The 14,890-nt window shown below is 41.2% G+C and overlaps 1 protein-coding gene across 1 annotated transcript in view; it reads right to left on the bottom strand.

Moving 5' to 3' along the window:
- Positions 1-14,890, bottom strand: part of LOC116382790 (neural-cadherin) — a 297,924-nt gene that overhangs the window by 133,959 nt on the left and 149,075 nt on the right. The window contains exon 16 of the mRNA XM_031846106.1: positions 7,720-7,863. Within this exon, the coding sequence (XP_031701966.1) occupies positions 7,720-7,863 (144 nt within the window). The remainder of the gene's footprint in view (positions 1-7,719; positions 7,864-14,890) is intronic.

Raw genomic sequence — 14,890 nt, 5'->3', positions numbered from 1 at the left:
ACCCAAAGATTTTTTTAAAGCAATTAAATCCAATATATAAAATACTTTGAATCATTTACTTTACTTTCATAGCAAAATAGGAGTATTAAAATCCTTATGAATTATTATAAGTACATTGCGATTTGATAACATTATGTTGGGTAATGTGGGCTTAAATGTATAGTAAAATACTTAAAAGGTTGTGTCTGGACATTCTAAAAATGAATCATCATTCAAACGTAACGTAATTCTGCCTTTTTAGCCATCAAACAAACAGCTGTTAAGAATGACATTTAAATTGTGTTTCGAGACTTGAGAAGAGTACTGAATCAAAAGTTCACATATTTTCTAGGTGGAAAAGAAAATAACAGAGAAAAACTCTACATTGGCAATAATGCATTACCAGTGTCCCCTTAATAAAAAACAAAATAAATACAGCACATATTCAGTGGTGCTTTTCCTTTTTGACACTGGAAAGGTTCAAGCCATATGATTGCTAATATCAGTATTGTAATTATTAATATGTATTAACATCCTATGTCAGAAGTGGCCCTTGGTAGAACATGGTGCATTTAATTGTGGATGTGCTTAAAGAGCAGAAAATCACCAAAGGCATTCACAGTGGGTACCTGCGAGGTCCTGAGTGCTGAAGCATGCAAACATTTTGCGGATGTGTGCACAAGCTTCATTTTGCATAGTTCCATCACCGTATAGTTGTTAAGTATACAACACCGAGCAGTATTTAGAATTGAAGAAGATTAGAACTCCTATTATGTTACAAGTGATTAAGATCTAGCGTCTTTCATTGCCTGTACAAGTGCCAATGCAGTAGTTGACTCTTTGGGAGAACAATGCAATAGGATTCAACTTGATGGTTCTTACATTGGTACATGGTATTCAGAGATTCACATAAGTACCATGTATATGGCTCCCTGCAAAAGATACAGGCCTGGATCCGTGATGAAGAGGCTGGTAAGCATGACACATGGTATGCAAATTTAGAATCTAATCAGATTATCTCCCAAAGGTCGGTCAAACTAGAAGAATACTTAAACGTAACAGTAAGTAGCAATTTTTCATTGGATTATAAATAATCCATTCTTCCAAGCAATTTAAAATCATATTGCCTTGAAGTTCCCCCTCCCCTCATCTCTCCCCACAACTCGCTTAATAATGTTCTTCTTTTTTTAAAGCTGTGCAAAGCAACTTTACTAGTCCACTGTATTATGCTGATCAACAAAATTTCCCCCCTCAATGCAATTATGCAATTACTGGTAAAGCGAAGGTCTGCATCTCAATCATCAGTGCATCTACCACCCCTGATGGTAATATGAAAGGGAAAAAGGAGAAACCTCTGAAGACGAGATGAGATCCGCAGTTTATTAACAAGATGAAAGTCAAGGAAGGAGAGAGGAGAATGCACTAATCCAGATCGTTTTGTACCGGCGGTCTGTTGGCATTTTAAATGAGACAATTGGGGATATATGCAATCACATCCCTGTTTTTTACCCCTAGTTTTCTCAATCTCTTAAGTATTCAGAAAACTGCTGAGACCCAATGGACGAAAGAGACAGCGCAAGGGGAAATACAACTGTTAAAATAAACAAAACAATTCATGTTTATTCCCAGTTGTACCAATTTCAAAACTCTTTTCATCTCCCGTGGTGCTGTGCTTTACTGAAGCTGGATTATACAGACAAGAGAGCAGGGAGGGAAAGACACACACACATATGTACATTCCTACATTACCAACAGTGGACAATCACATTACTCCGGCCAAGTGTGGACCTATGTTTTGGGTCATTATGAGAAGAAAAATAAAATAGAGAATTTACTTATAAGGAATATTACTGTAAATGTGATTTTTAATGGTTTTCAAAGAAATTGCCCAGAGGTGACTTGCATACTTGAGTGATGTCTACCTATCAAAGAATGGACTCCAGTGGAACCGTCTGTACCCATTCTTTCAATTAGTGAGTGTTTGTTTACCACAAAGACTTTCTATGTTTCTTTCAAATATGGATCATTTAATTTTAGGTTATAAATATTTAAACGTTTCTCTGTGATACAAATATTACAAAAATAACCATGTCCACCTAAATTGAGAATAAACAAATGTTTTACCTGCAAATCAGAAATAACTTGGCTGCATGCACTAATACCAATATATGCAGTATTATAAACAACATTTACTTTAGATTGTCTTTAATTACATAAAACAACTGATTTCAACAGTGCATTCATTTGAATTATGTCTTCGGGCTGACTGTTGCTATGCTGACCTGGAATAAATGTTTTGTTGCGTAATGGCATTTACATGTACAGTATAGCAGGGCGCAAGAAACAGCCTGTTTACAGCCAACATAAGCAATGCAAGGCTTATTTTTACTGATTTACAATCTTGTGCTGATCAGCTATGACAACGCAAACATGCAATCAATTTCAAACTGGCCTTTAGAGCAGTGCCTCCTAAAGGACCGGCCCAGAGGTTTACTGCACATCTTTTATAACATTTCATCACGTAAAACGATGAAGGCTAAGTAATGCATGTATAGCAAGGACGGATTAAGCAAACCCTTTAACAGCTGTTCAATGGAACATGCTGGCACATGACAGGGGTGGACATCTATTGGACAAAACCATTGTCTCCATCAAGGTGAGTCTAGATTGACGGCCGTTGTCCTCTGTGAAGACGGAAGCCACCTTTCAAGCATAAAGGAGCTGAGCTAAATATTTTCAGTGGAGTATTCCTTATTCTGGCGCCTATGATAGAAGCACAATTCTTAGAGATCTATGATAATCTATGGAGATGATTCACTGACATGATTACATATTGTAATTCCAATGCAGGTATTGCTAATCTCTGGGTTCACTAGAGTCAATATGAGCTGGGGCTTCAGCTTTAACATTTGAAAATATCCAAACGTTCAACAACTTAAAATCCTGCTTCTACATAGTGGTTTATACATTGACTGGTAATAGGCAATTAATTAATATATCATATATGTTGGCTATATCAGCTGTGCGATATGTAAACATTGTCCTCATTGCTGGCAGCAGGAAAAGTCTCCTTCAAATCTCATCCTCCCCCAATTTAATCCTCTGTACGCACAACACAAATAGAAAAATTAAACATACACACGTTGGTGCTTGCTGCATCTCGCACAGTTGGTGGTAATAACCCTTTCCTGGACTCCAGCAGGTTTCTCACACTCGCACAACAAAGAAAGCAAACAGGCGTCTGTCATGTCGTGTGTGCAGCTGTTGAGGGTTATTCATCACAGGTGCACAGTAGGCCTCCGCACTCTACTATGAAAAACTCTAGATAATATGAGAGTTACACCTCTGTCTCCTCTCTTCATCCTCACATACACAATGCATCCTTCTCTCTCTCTCTCTCGCTCCTCCTCCTTTCCTGCTTCTGTATTTCCAAGACAAATTGATCCCCTTCACAATGGACACAAGCTATGGCCGGAGACACAGAAGCATTTGTAAAAAGTCCCATGAGCTGGAGGTCAATCAGTGGTAGAGTTATGCGAGTTGAAATTTAAAGATTATTTCTCTGAGGGTCATTTTGACAAATTCTGGACAGAAAATGAAAGGTAATGAGACCTTTATGAGTCCCAATATTGACCGTCTCTGGCTTTCCAACACGATACTCAAGCTGACAGAATTCGATAGGAGTTTTTGCTAAACAGTAAATACGTGGACACCATTCCCAGGCTCTTACCAGGTGAAATTCAATTGGTTTGAATGATGATGACAGCTCAAAGTGGAGGTACCATTTTCAATCCAACACTGACTTTCAATTCCTCTCTTTTGTTTTACACAAGTGTATTGCTTCACAGTGGGGAGAAATAGAGTTTTCACAGGTGAACCATAACAGGTACATACTGAGCCCCAGATTTCTACCATCTGATCCAACTTAAACGTATAAAGTTGTGTCTGATAGTGAGCAGTAGGTATGTGTAGCAACTCAGCCTGAGCTTAAGGTGCAGTTATTGAAGTTAGTTGATGCAGCTCACTGACTAAAGTGCCAGAATGGTAGAAACTAAACACTTCACAATCACAAAGATGCAAGTTCAATCCCAGCTTGGACCCTTTAATCCAATTTTCAACATGAGCAATGAGTCCATGCTGTTTATAATGAGCCCAAGCAAATTATAGTTGAAACGTTTTCTTTCACGCTTCACACTCACACTTCTGTTTTCCCTTAGCTGGAATGCCTGATGCAAATTAAATCCGATGCATTTGCAGCAATATATTTTTTTCACAGAATCATCTGCTGATGAATCATCACTTGAATTGTGGCCTACTTCACATCAGAAACTTGGATGTGCTTTAGTATTCAATATTTATATTTATTTTAAAGACGTAAAAAAGTATTGAAGCCCTGGGAGGAAAGGGAGAATGAAAAACATAGATCCATTTTCCCAGTCTGATCCGAATTGTTTTCTCTCCTGTGTTTATGACTGAAGAAAAAGTGAGAAAAATGTTCTTCAAAAAAAACTAAGTTCCGTGAAATAGGTGGAGGAAAAAAAAGTTTTGCCATTATGCTTTTTGAAAATTACTTTTATAATCATCTTTAAGAAATAAAAAGTTTTGGGAGGTGATTTCGTTTTTGTCAGGATGTGTTTGTCATTGTAATACTCATTTCCACAAGAGGTTAAAAAGCCTGCCACTAACCCATGTTCTCAATATTACTTTTTTATCCATGAGAGTTTTAATTTCTCCATGCATTCTAATGCTTGTCAGCAAATGATGTACCATTACTGTAATGTGGTTTCTTTTGGATAGAAATGTATTTTATTCCGTACTAATCTGCCGTTGGGGAAAACATGAATGCTTTTAGTCCCATTCAGAACTTTGGCTAGTGGTGCAACTTCAGCCTCTTGGGGCGGAAATGAGTATTAACAAAAACGCAAAAATACTTTTACCTGCCAAAATGTTTTACCCCACTGGTTTCCGGAATAAAAAATAAATAAAATAAGCATCTTAGAAAGATAATCTTCGCAAAACCTTTTTTCACCTGTTCCAAAACAAGATCTGAGGAATTCAGAGCAGATGTATGATTGAAGCATTGCCTCTACACAGCTCTCAACATGGCGTTAGCTGAGACCGCAGCTAGCGGCCAATGGTGCTAACAGCACGAATGGAGCAAACAATGGCAACAGTGCTGATGGAACTAACTGGAAGGTGGATGCTACGCTTCTGTGACAAAGATGGCAGTAACCACCATCATTACTACACAATAGCTTTACATGCAAATAGTTGTTTGCTGCTACATTAATGCTTGGAATGTTGTACAGAGCACCTTGAGGTCTTAAACACAGAAGAGAAAAACAATTTGGATCAGACTTAGAAAATGGATCGCCAGAACTGTTTTTTTTTTCCTCACTTGCCTCTCAGGGCTTTCATCGTTAAGTGAGCAAGGGAGCGTCTGGCTACAACAATCACTGACAAAAATCAATCGTAAGCAGACACAGGTAGAAAGACAACAACTAACAAATACAGCATTGCAGCAACAAATGAGGAGGAGAAGAAGACTGCCAACTAGTAAACATGGATGTAAACAATGCTGGATTTAAAATATTTAAGAAAATGGCTTTATAAAGGTTTTTAAGAGGAAGGACATGCATTTAACATGTTTGTTAGACCTCAATGATACACTCAGTGTGTTTTGGTGAGTAACACTGATTATAAATTGAAACTGATTGTTTTCAAGACAGCTCCACAGGGTGCCTTTAAGGCTGCTGTATTTTCAGTCTCACCACTCAGGAAAGCCCAAAGCCATTTTCTGCTAAGCGCCTGATTGAACCCACTCTACACCAGCTGTCTAGCAACGAATGGCAGACAAAATTATCAAGTACCTGCTGAAAACAACCCAACATATTAGGGGTAGGTGGAGACAGAAGGAGAGTGAATATTGGACTCACATTCATCATGTGGACAGAAACACGACTCTAAATAAATGTTAATGTTGGTCTGTGTTGGCTGAGGTGTAAGTGGGCAAATTGTTTGCCAACAACTCAGAAGGCAACTAGCTTTATCCAGTTAACTCTGTTTTGATGGATAAATCAAGAGGTATCAGCCCTACTTTTCTAATTCTTCTCTGCTCTGATGACATGGAAACATTTTCGTTTGACTCTCATTCAGTTGTATCTTAAAGCCTGTTGCAGTCACCTCTCTGTTACGCAAGCCCTAGTCACAGCTTGTGTTGTTGATCTATATTCAAGGATCATGTATTGTCATAATGCAACACAAACTTTACAGAAAACATGACAAAACAAAATTAAACAAAAACTGCATTGTCAGAATTTCCATTAGGAGGATTGTAAACATCAGCAACAAACACAGTTCCATTGGTTGCTGCTGTCTCTAATCTATGAACTCTCTCAATGACGTGTTCATTGTGTACATAATTCATGAGGAAGGCAAAATGTTCCCTCACCAGTCTTCATCACCTTGCAGAACAGCTGGAATCTCTCAATGTCACTTGATCGCGCAAGAATGGCAGGATTACACTTCAGATAAAAATCTTCAAGTAATGCGTTCATGTCCAGCAAGCACGGACAATCAGCGTCCTGTGAGGAGCCACGTTTAGCTAGGGGCGTGGCTTAGGTGTGCGCGACGCCACAGAGAGGCAACCGTTTGTCGACAAGGGCGGCGCCGAAAGAAGTTAGCGTGGATGCTGCAATATCATCAGTTATATCAAAACTGGAGACTGTTTCTTCATTGAAAGAAAAGCAAACGATGCCACTGAAGACTTTTTTCAATGAAAAAAATATGTTTTTGCTCTTCTCCCAACTGACCACGGTAGGAGTTTGATTGACAGATGGGTCATCCAATCACCTGTCAATGTTGTATCTCTGTCATCTATCCTCCATCTCCTCCTAGTGGCTACGAAAAGTGCCGCTGCAGGCTAAAGGTAACCTAAGTTGTGTCATCTTTGAAGTTTTAGATTTAGAATTGAAATCGTGACACCCACTCAAATCACCACCTGTGGGTTTCAGGGACACACTATATTGAAAGCCACTGTGTGTTATTCCTAGCTCTATTCAGAAAAACCTTAGACCTTAGAAATAGCATATGCACCCTTAAAGTAAGAAAGAGAGGATTGGCCTCAAGATTATAGTTCATGATACCATCGTTTTCCATGAAGTGCAGCCAAGTGGAAGCGTGTGCCACAATCAACTTGAAGTGAATGGAATCACTGAAGCGGTTGACTAAACTGAGCACCGCATCCTCAAACGTGAGCTAAACACAGTTGGGAAATGAAAAACACCAGCCGTGACAGAAGATCCCAAGGACCTGCACTAGCTGCAGTGAGCAACATCTCAACGGTAAGAAATGTTTAACCAAAGAAGTGAAAACAAAAGCCTCACATGTTGAAAGTCCACATTGAGAGATTCTTTCTTTGCCTTACAGCAAGAGGTTGTATTGAATTGGTTCTTCTTAAGTAGATGATTCAAACTCACATATTGCTCCAGTTGTCATGACTTCATGACATGTTTTGTGGTGTAAACCTTTTTTGCCCTCAGAGTAAAAAGGGGTCAAACAAAAGCAGTTAAGTGAAAAGTTAAAATGTTTTTCTTTAGTGAGGGAAAAGAGAAACACTTGAAGTACCAGCCCCACCATCACTCCCACACTTTCCTTTCTGTATCTACGTACATCGAGCCATTCCAAGAATCACACACACACTCACATATACGTACATATTCCTTTATCCATGCTACCCACCTTCGTCCCCATCATTGGCACTGACAGTGAGAATGGCGAAGCCTACGTCAGCGTCCTCATCCACATCAACTTCATAAGACGCCTGTGCAAACGCTGGCTTGTTGTCGTTCACGTCACTGATAAAAACGCGAACATATGCCGTGTCTGAAATAAGAAAAGATAAGAAAGAGTGAGAGAGAGAGAAGGAGGAGAAAGGCAATCATAAACATGAGTTTGTTCTTATTCTGTCAACGTGAACATGAACATCTGTCTCTCTCTCTCTCTTTGGATAGCGACAATTTAGCCACTTTTTACCAGCATGCAGGCCAACATACACAAACAGATGACATTTCTTAAAGCACACAGACAGGAACAAAAATAACATCCAATTTCTGTCTTCCATCCACCGTTGTCTGTCACTTTCATGCTACATCTGTCATATGTCTCCACTATTTCTGACTATTTTACCATTAAATCCAACCGTTTTCTTTCTCCTCCAGCATTCAACTGTGGGCTGAAGCGGAGTACAAAGCACCCTTGGGGCATCGGTGTACGGCTCGGTAGTTGAGCAACCCAACGTACAAAGCTTGCCTTGATATTGGTATCAAAACAAGCGTAATCTGCAACACTGAGATGAATTATTTAAGCCAGGGTGGAAGAGATGGTATACAGTTCAGAGCAGAGATAGCAAACTAGCGCAGCCCTTGGAGCTGCAACAAAACCAGTCGCATTATGCCAGGGCTTTGCATGAGCGAGAGAGAGAGAGAGAAGGGGTAAGGAGGGATGGAGGATGAACATGTAAAGTGGATATGTAGATGTTAGTAGCTCATGCATGTTTTAACACTTTCAAAGACATGTATGTGTAAAACTCACACCCTCCAACCCAACCCCGCACACAAAGTAGCAGGAGAGCTAGTTAACTGCTGAAAGAAGTGTTTATCAAGGTTATTTTTGTGCCCACTTGACAACATGCTGCTCTCTCCAGTGTGCAACTTGGTGCTTTGCCTGCGAGTATGTGTAAATGTGTTAAAGTTAAATGGAGCAAATATCATCTCGTCTTCTATTCTTTTAATTGTCTTATTCAGATTACAGTTGCACTTTGGAGCTTTTGATGCATTAAATATCTTGTGCATTGAAAAACCAGGTGACACAATCTTCAGTATAAATGTACTAATAATACTGTCTTACATGCTCCCACTCTTATTGAAGGGTTGTTTGTATAAATACAGAGGAAGGAAGGTCTTAAGGTTTTGAGTTCTTGAACACAACACGTAATAAAGGGAAAAATATTGCCAGTTATCAGAGTTTTATCTTTTAAAGAAAATTCTTTAGAGGGTATTCCAAATACAAAATGCATCAAGCCATACATGTGAAGTATCCTCACGTAAACAAGGAGATATCAAATGCAGGCAAGCCCTCAATCACTACTTTCTCATCGCAGCATAAAAGTGATGAGAGCTGCGGCCCTGCTTCATGCAGCAGCTGTGAGTGCAGAAGTTAACTGGATGCAATCCCTCGGTGAGAACCGCAGCAAAGGTTTCATTATGGAAATTTGAATCCAACTATATAGTTAGTTTTTATCCGAGCCAAATTTGACTTGTTTTTTATTTATCCAGTGAAAACATGTGACCAGCATGCTAGTGTATCAGAAACGTTTAAATGATGTTGATAGGAGCATTGTTTACTTGAATTATCAAACCTGTAATAGTAATTATTTCAGTGAAGTTGCTTCCCAGTTGGAACCTTATTGTGCAATATACAGAAGCATACAAGCTTTTTAAGTAGTTGTCATGTACATAATTACATTCTAAAGTAGGCTTCAATCAATCCAAATAAAAAAAGATGTATGCATGTATTAGGCAATTAACTAGAAAAGTGCCCACAGTAGAGTGCAGATCTCACACAACCGACACACAGACCCCGGACCCTGACATGTCCAAGTCGTAGAACCGTTTTAAAGGACAGGGTGTCGACCACACCGAATAAGGCCCCTGACACTGTCCATGATGTGCTTAAGTTTGTGTGGACTACAGTTGGATGGTCTCTTCCCGCCTGCCTGTAGGCTTGGGAGATACACTCACAAAGCCATCCTGCCAAGAGTTTCTTTGATAGGGATTTACTGGCCACACCATACGCGAAGCACACAAACAGCTGATCAGTATGTCTGAACGGGGTCATGCGTTCCACATAACATGCCAAAGCACAAACTGGGTAAAGCAGGTAACTTTGCTTCCCTGCCCCAAGGATGGGGGTTATGAAAGAACGCCATCAATTATTATTGGGATTAAAAGAGGGATTTGGTCTGAGCGTAGCTCTATTATGGTCAACACAAGGTTACAAGGTTCCTTTATTGTCATCGTACAACAGGGCTGCACAGTGAAATGCAGTTTGTTGTCCCATTTTGCTATATTTTTTGTATGTGGACGGAGGAGGATTAATTAATGAGTCTCATAGCCTGAAAAAAGTAAAGAAGCTGCTCTGAAGTTTGGTGGGACAACTAATACTTCTTTATCTCTTGCCAGACGGCAGCAGAGTAAACTGGCTCTGGCTGGGGTGGGAATTGTATTTCAATATCCTTTGAGCTTTTTTCACTAGGATGAAGATGTGTGATAAACATGTTAGGTTGTTTGTGATGCAGATTCCCAGGAACTTAAAAATGTTCACTTGCTCCACCTCCTCTGCATTCATGTTGACAGGGGTATATGTCTTTGCCTCCTTTAAAAAAATTAGCAATCAGCTCCTTGGTTTTTCTGAGCAGTAGATTGTTCTCCGAGCACCACTCTGCAAGGTTGTTCATTTCAGTTATAAGTCTCATTGTTGTTTGTAATGTGGCCAATGACGATAGTGTCACCAGCAAACTGCAAAGGGTGAACAGGAGGGGGCTGAGCGCACAGCCCTGGGGGGCTCCGGTGTTCAACACTAGAGTGGAGGAGCGGTGGCTGCCAATCCGAACTGCCTGGGGTCTGCTTGTGAGGAAGTCTAATAACCAGTTGCGTGAATTGAGTGAGGTACTAAAGTCCAGAGTGCTAATCTTTTAAGTGGGAAATTGAGTTGAATGCTGAGCTGAAATCAACAAACCACATTCTGATGTAGTTGTTGTAATTTTCCAGATGTGTGAGGGCTGAGTGGAGAGCAGCATCCTCTGTGGATGTGCTGGATCTGTATGCAAACTGGTGAGGGTCCAGGTTGGCTGGGGTAGTTTTTTTTTATGTGCTGGAGAACCAGTTTCTCAAAGCACTTCATCAGAATGGGGCTGAATGCCATTTTCTCCCATCCGCTGAGGAGACTGACAGTTACCTGTCCTCTGGAGGAGGGTAGGACTTGACAGCTGACTCTTTGTTGAGGAGATCAAAGCGAGCATAAAAAAAGTGTACGGTTTATCTGGCCATGTGACCTCACACATCTGCCACATATCTTTAATGTTGTTGGTGTTTTTGTCTCTTACCAGTTTCTCTTGACGCCTCCGCTTTGCCTCCTTGATGCCAGCTTTCAGTCTTGCTCTGGTGATGCTGAATGCTTCCTTGTCACCTGTCTGAGAGGCAGCTTTTGTGTTTCTATATAGCGCCCTCACCTCTCCATGTATCCAGGCTTTCTGGTTTGGAAACGATTTTATGGTCGGCACCACCACAAAATCAACACATTTGCTGATATATTATGAAACTGTTGATGTATATTCGTCCAGATTGATGTCGTTCTCCTGGGTGGCGGCATCCCTGAACATGTTCCAGTCTGTACAGTCAAAAGAGTCCTGAAGAGCTACATACGCTATGCAGCAGAAGCAGGGAAATATGATATGATTGTCCAATCAGTGGGCTGCCATGAACATTCATATAAATTTGGTCCAGTTGATTGTTTCCTCTTCAGGAGATGTGGGCATGATGGTGGAATCAAGGTGAAACAGATCTGATGTTTGATTTTAATCACCAGCTTTAATAATACCATTCTGTTGTTTTGTAATGTATGTATCTGCTGATAACCTCACTACAAAACTAAAGTGCATTTTTTGGATGAATGTCGAGAGGAGCAACAAAAACTTATTCCGATCTTCGTTCTTTCGTTTCCGACTTTGATGAGTGTATTTAGTCACAATAGTATCGTAGTTTCCGGCCTCTGCATATGCACGCGCTGCCGTTGCCTTGGAGCAGCACAGAGCAGCAAGCAACTGGGGTGCACCCTTGGGTGGCTGCTGTATACACTTACAATGGTTGCATGAGACAGCACTTTATCCATCAAAAACTGCAAAAAGGAGAAAATAGACCAAGCTGCACAGGACAGGGGATCTAGCCTCCTTTCCTCGCACCAGCATTGGAACCCTGACCGCTATGCCATGTAATAGGCAATGGTGGATCCCGGTCTATCTGTCTGTACAGTCTCTACAACCTGCATAGATAGTCCAGCATTCCTTGGCCTGCACCTCTCAGGAGACAAGGCCTACAACCACATGCTCTATGCCAGTGGACCGAACTCTACCTTGCCAAATGCTGTCCCCAGGCAGGTCGCCATCCAACCCGTCAGGGACGCATCTGTGAACACCATAGTAAAAGAGGGCACTCGTCCCAGCAGCGTTCCCTTCCCTGTTGTGGGGGAACCCCAGTAATGTAGATCATTCTCTAACGAGGAGGGAATGTCAAACAAGTGCAATTTGTGCTTCTTGGCATCGAAGCGGAAGCTGCCAAACCATCTATGCAGGCGCCACATGTGCAGCAGCCCAGCAACACAAACAGGCCTCCGCCATGAACCCCACAACTACACATCCACACCGTGCCGCAGTTTTCCAACTCTCTGCAGCAAGGGCTGTGCGTCCGTGTTCCGAATTAGTTTTCCACAGTCTGCTCGCTGCTCGCTCCACATACTCAACCTGTTAGTGTGGCAGGGGGCCACTCTCCCTCCAGTTGATGGCGAACTCAATTGGAGTGTGTTAAACATAGCCCATTCTCTGGACTTGGCCATGACGATAACATCGTCCATATAAAAGAAGACCTTCCTGCGTTGGTTGCGCAGTAGCTGCAGCGCCATGCCCACACATCTGCTGAAGGTCCGGGGGGGGGGGGCAGGGATAGCCGAATGGCAGCCTGTTGCACTCGTAGGCTATCCCCTGGAAGGTGAACCGCAATCATTTCCTGTGTTCTGGAGCCACTTTGACATGATGCTTTTACTGGCATAAATGACCCACTGCCCGGTGTGTCCTTTGACACTGGGCAGTCATGAGGCATCACATTCTGTTCAAGACAAATTCAACAAGATGTCATGGAGAGCCGGTGTGGTGGGGAGGAGGGGAATTTGCTCTTTGAGAGATGTAATTTGTTTTAATCCAAATTACATTTCCAACATTTCCAAAATCAACTTTATTGACAACATCGACAGGATTGAGACTGGATAATCTTGCCATCACGTAATGGGGGGGCCACACTTGGACCTGAACCTACAGTGGCTCGAGACATCACACAGCCTGTAGGAGGTACCTAAATCTGATTATTCACTTGGCCGGTGCTACAGTCCAAAAACTCAGTCTGATACGGTGGGGCTGAGGCAGTAGCAGCTCCCAGTCGAAATACCGTGTCAAAATATTTTGGCCTCTCCCTTTCACACAGAGGCTTCCTGCTCTCTGAGCAGCAGGCTGACTGTGGAAGCAGGTGGGCAGTCCAGAATGTCGTTGAGGTGGAGTACGCCGAAGAAAGATGCCTATTATTGCCTAATATTTTGACTTATGTATTCCGTTTTATTTTTATTCAAGTGTGTGTTTGTGGACATCAATTGGTTGTTGGTCCATTTGTAGTGGAGATGATAGGTTTTGTATTGTTCCCTTTCACCTGCCCAGGGACTGCAGATGGTAGATCTGGTACAAAGCATCCCCTCTCTTTCTTGAGATTATTTTTGTACATGGTCCCTGATATAAATCAATTTAATAAAATAAATTAAACTAACATCAGCCGTGGACAGACACACAGATACAAACACGCAATCACACAACCTGAAGCATGATCTCCCCCCAGCTTACACCATACGGAGATAATGAAAGGCCTAAGAAGTAATAATGATGAGGACTGCTACTAGAATATAATCATGAATCATTTTCCCAATTTAGTTGGCTGGTACTTGATACTGGGGAGTACCAGCACAATTCCAGAAATGGTCACAGCTATCCTGGAAAGAATGTGACCATTTAATAGCCAAACATATTTCTCAATTGGAGATCAGAGGTTCGAGAGCAGAATTCCATCATCTGTAACAAAAGGAAGCTGAATAAGAACCACCCTGTGATTTAAAGAGCGTCACGGGATGAAGCAATTATTTCATTGTTAAATGGAAAAAATGCCAGCCTTTGGATGAAATAAGAAATCCCCCATTTCATCAGCGATTGAAGGGGTAGTTTGGTATTCTGCCCTATTTTTCACTGAGAAAATGCTACATGCCACCCTGCTTTGTTGCCATGCTTGTAAAAATGTGACTGAAATTTCTGTATTTTTTGTTTGTTTCAGAGCAGAGAGCAAGTATGGCTTTTTTCAAGATAAAGTTTTAGAAACTGCAGCTGTTCAAGATGTGGCGAGATGCTTCCGTTACAGGTTTAACATATTGTTTGAGTAATATTCGGTCACATCACACTGAAATGATTTCCCTGTGAAAATCGTAATATCAGAGATTGAAAAAAGCGTGTGTTAAATTGGTCAATTTGCCTGTCACCCATCCGTCATCATGCAAACCTCATTCAATATTCATAGCACAGACAAAAACTAAATAAAATAACTCACAAAGCTCCACTGCAGTCCCTCAGCCTCTGCTCTGCTTAATATTTAACTTCTGTTTACATTGCCACAAATGCCGTAGTGAGCCAAACCTAGAGAGGGGATCTGTTAATAATCTATGATCACATTTATTAAAAATATATCCTGGGCCGTCTTGCTGTTTATTCAACACCTCTCTTCATCCACCCATCTGTCTACAACATCTGTTCACTTCTCTGTGTCTCTCTCTCTATTCTACCATTGGAGAATGTATGCATTTCATCTGGCAGCAAATGAGAGAGAAATGGAGAGATGGAGCGAGAGAGAGAGAGAGAGCAACTGAAAGAGAAAGATGGCCTTTGGTCGTTCAGTGGGGAGAGATGAGCAGATGCGGGGAAAGAGACAGAAAGAGGAAAACAGAGATTATTCTAGCCTTGAATGAAGATCTGGAGCCTTTAACGAAGTCTACA

Source organism: Anarrhichthys ocellatus, unplaced genomic scaffold (genome assembly GCF_004355925.1).
Source record: "Anarrhichthys ocellatus isolate YVR2014 unplaced genomic scaffold, GSC_Weel_1.0 scaffold6, whole genome shotgun sequence".
Classification (NCBI taxonomy): domain Eukaryota; kingdom Metazoa; phylum Chordata; class Actinopteri; order Perciformes; family Anarhichadidae; genus Anarrhichthys; species Anarrhichthys ocellatus.
This window is presented reverse-complemented; position numbering and strand designations above follow the sequence as displayed.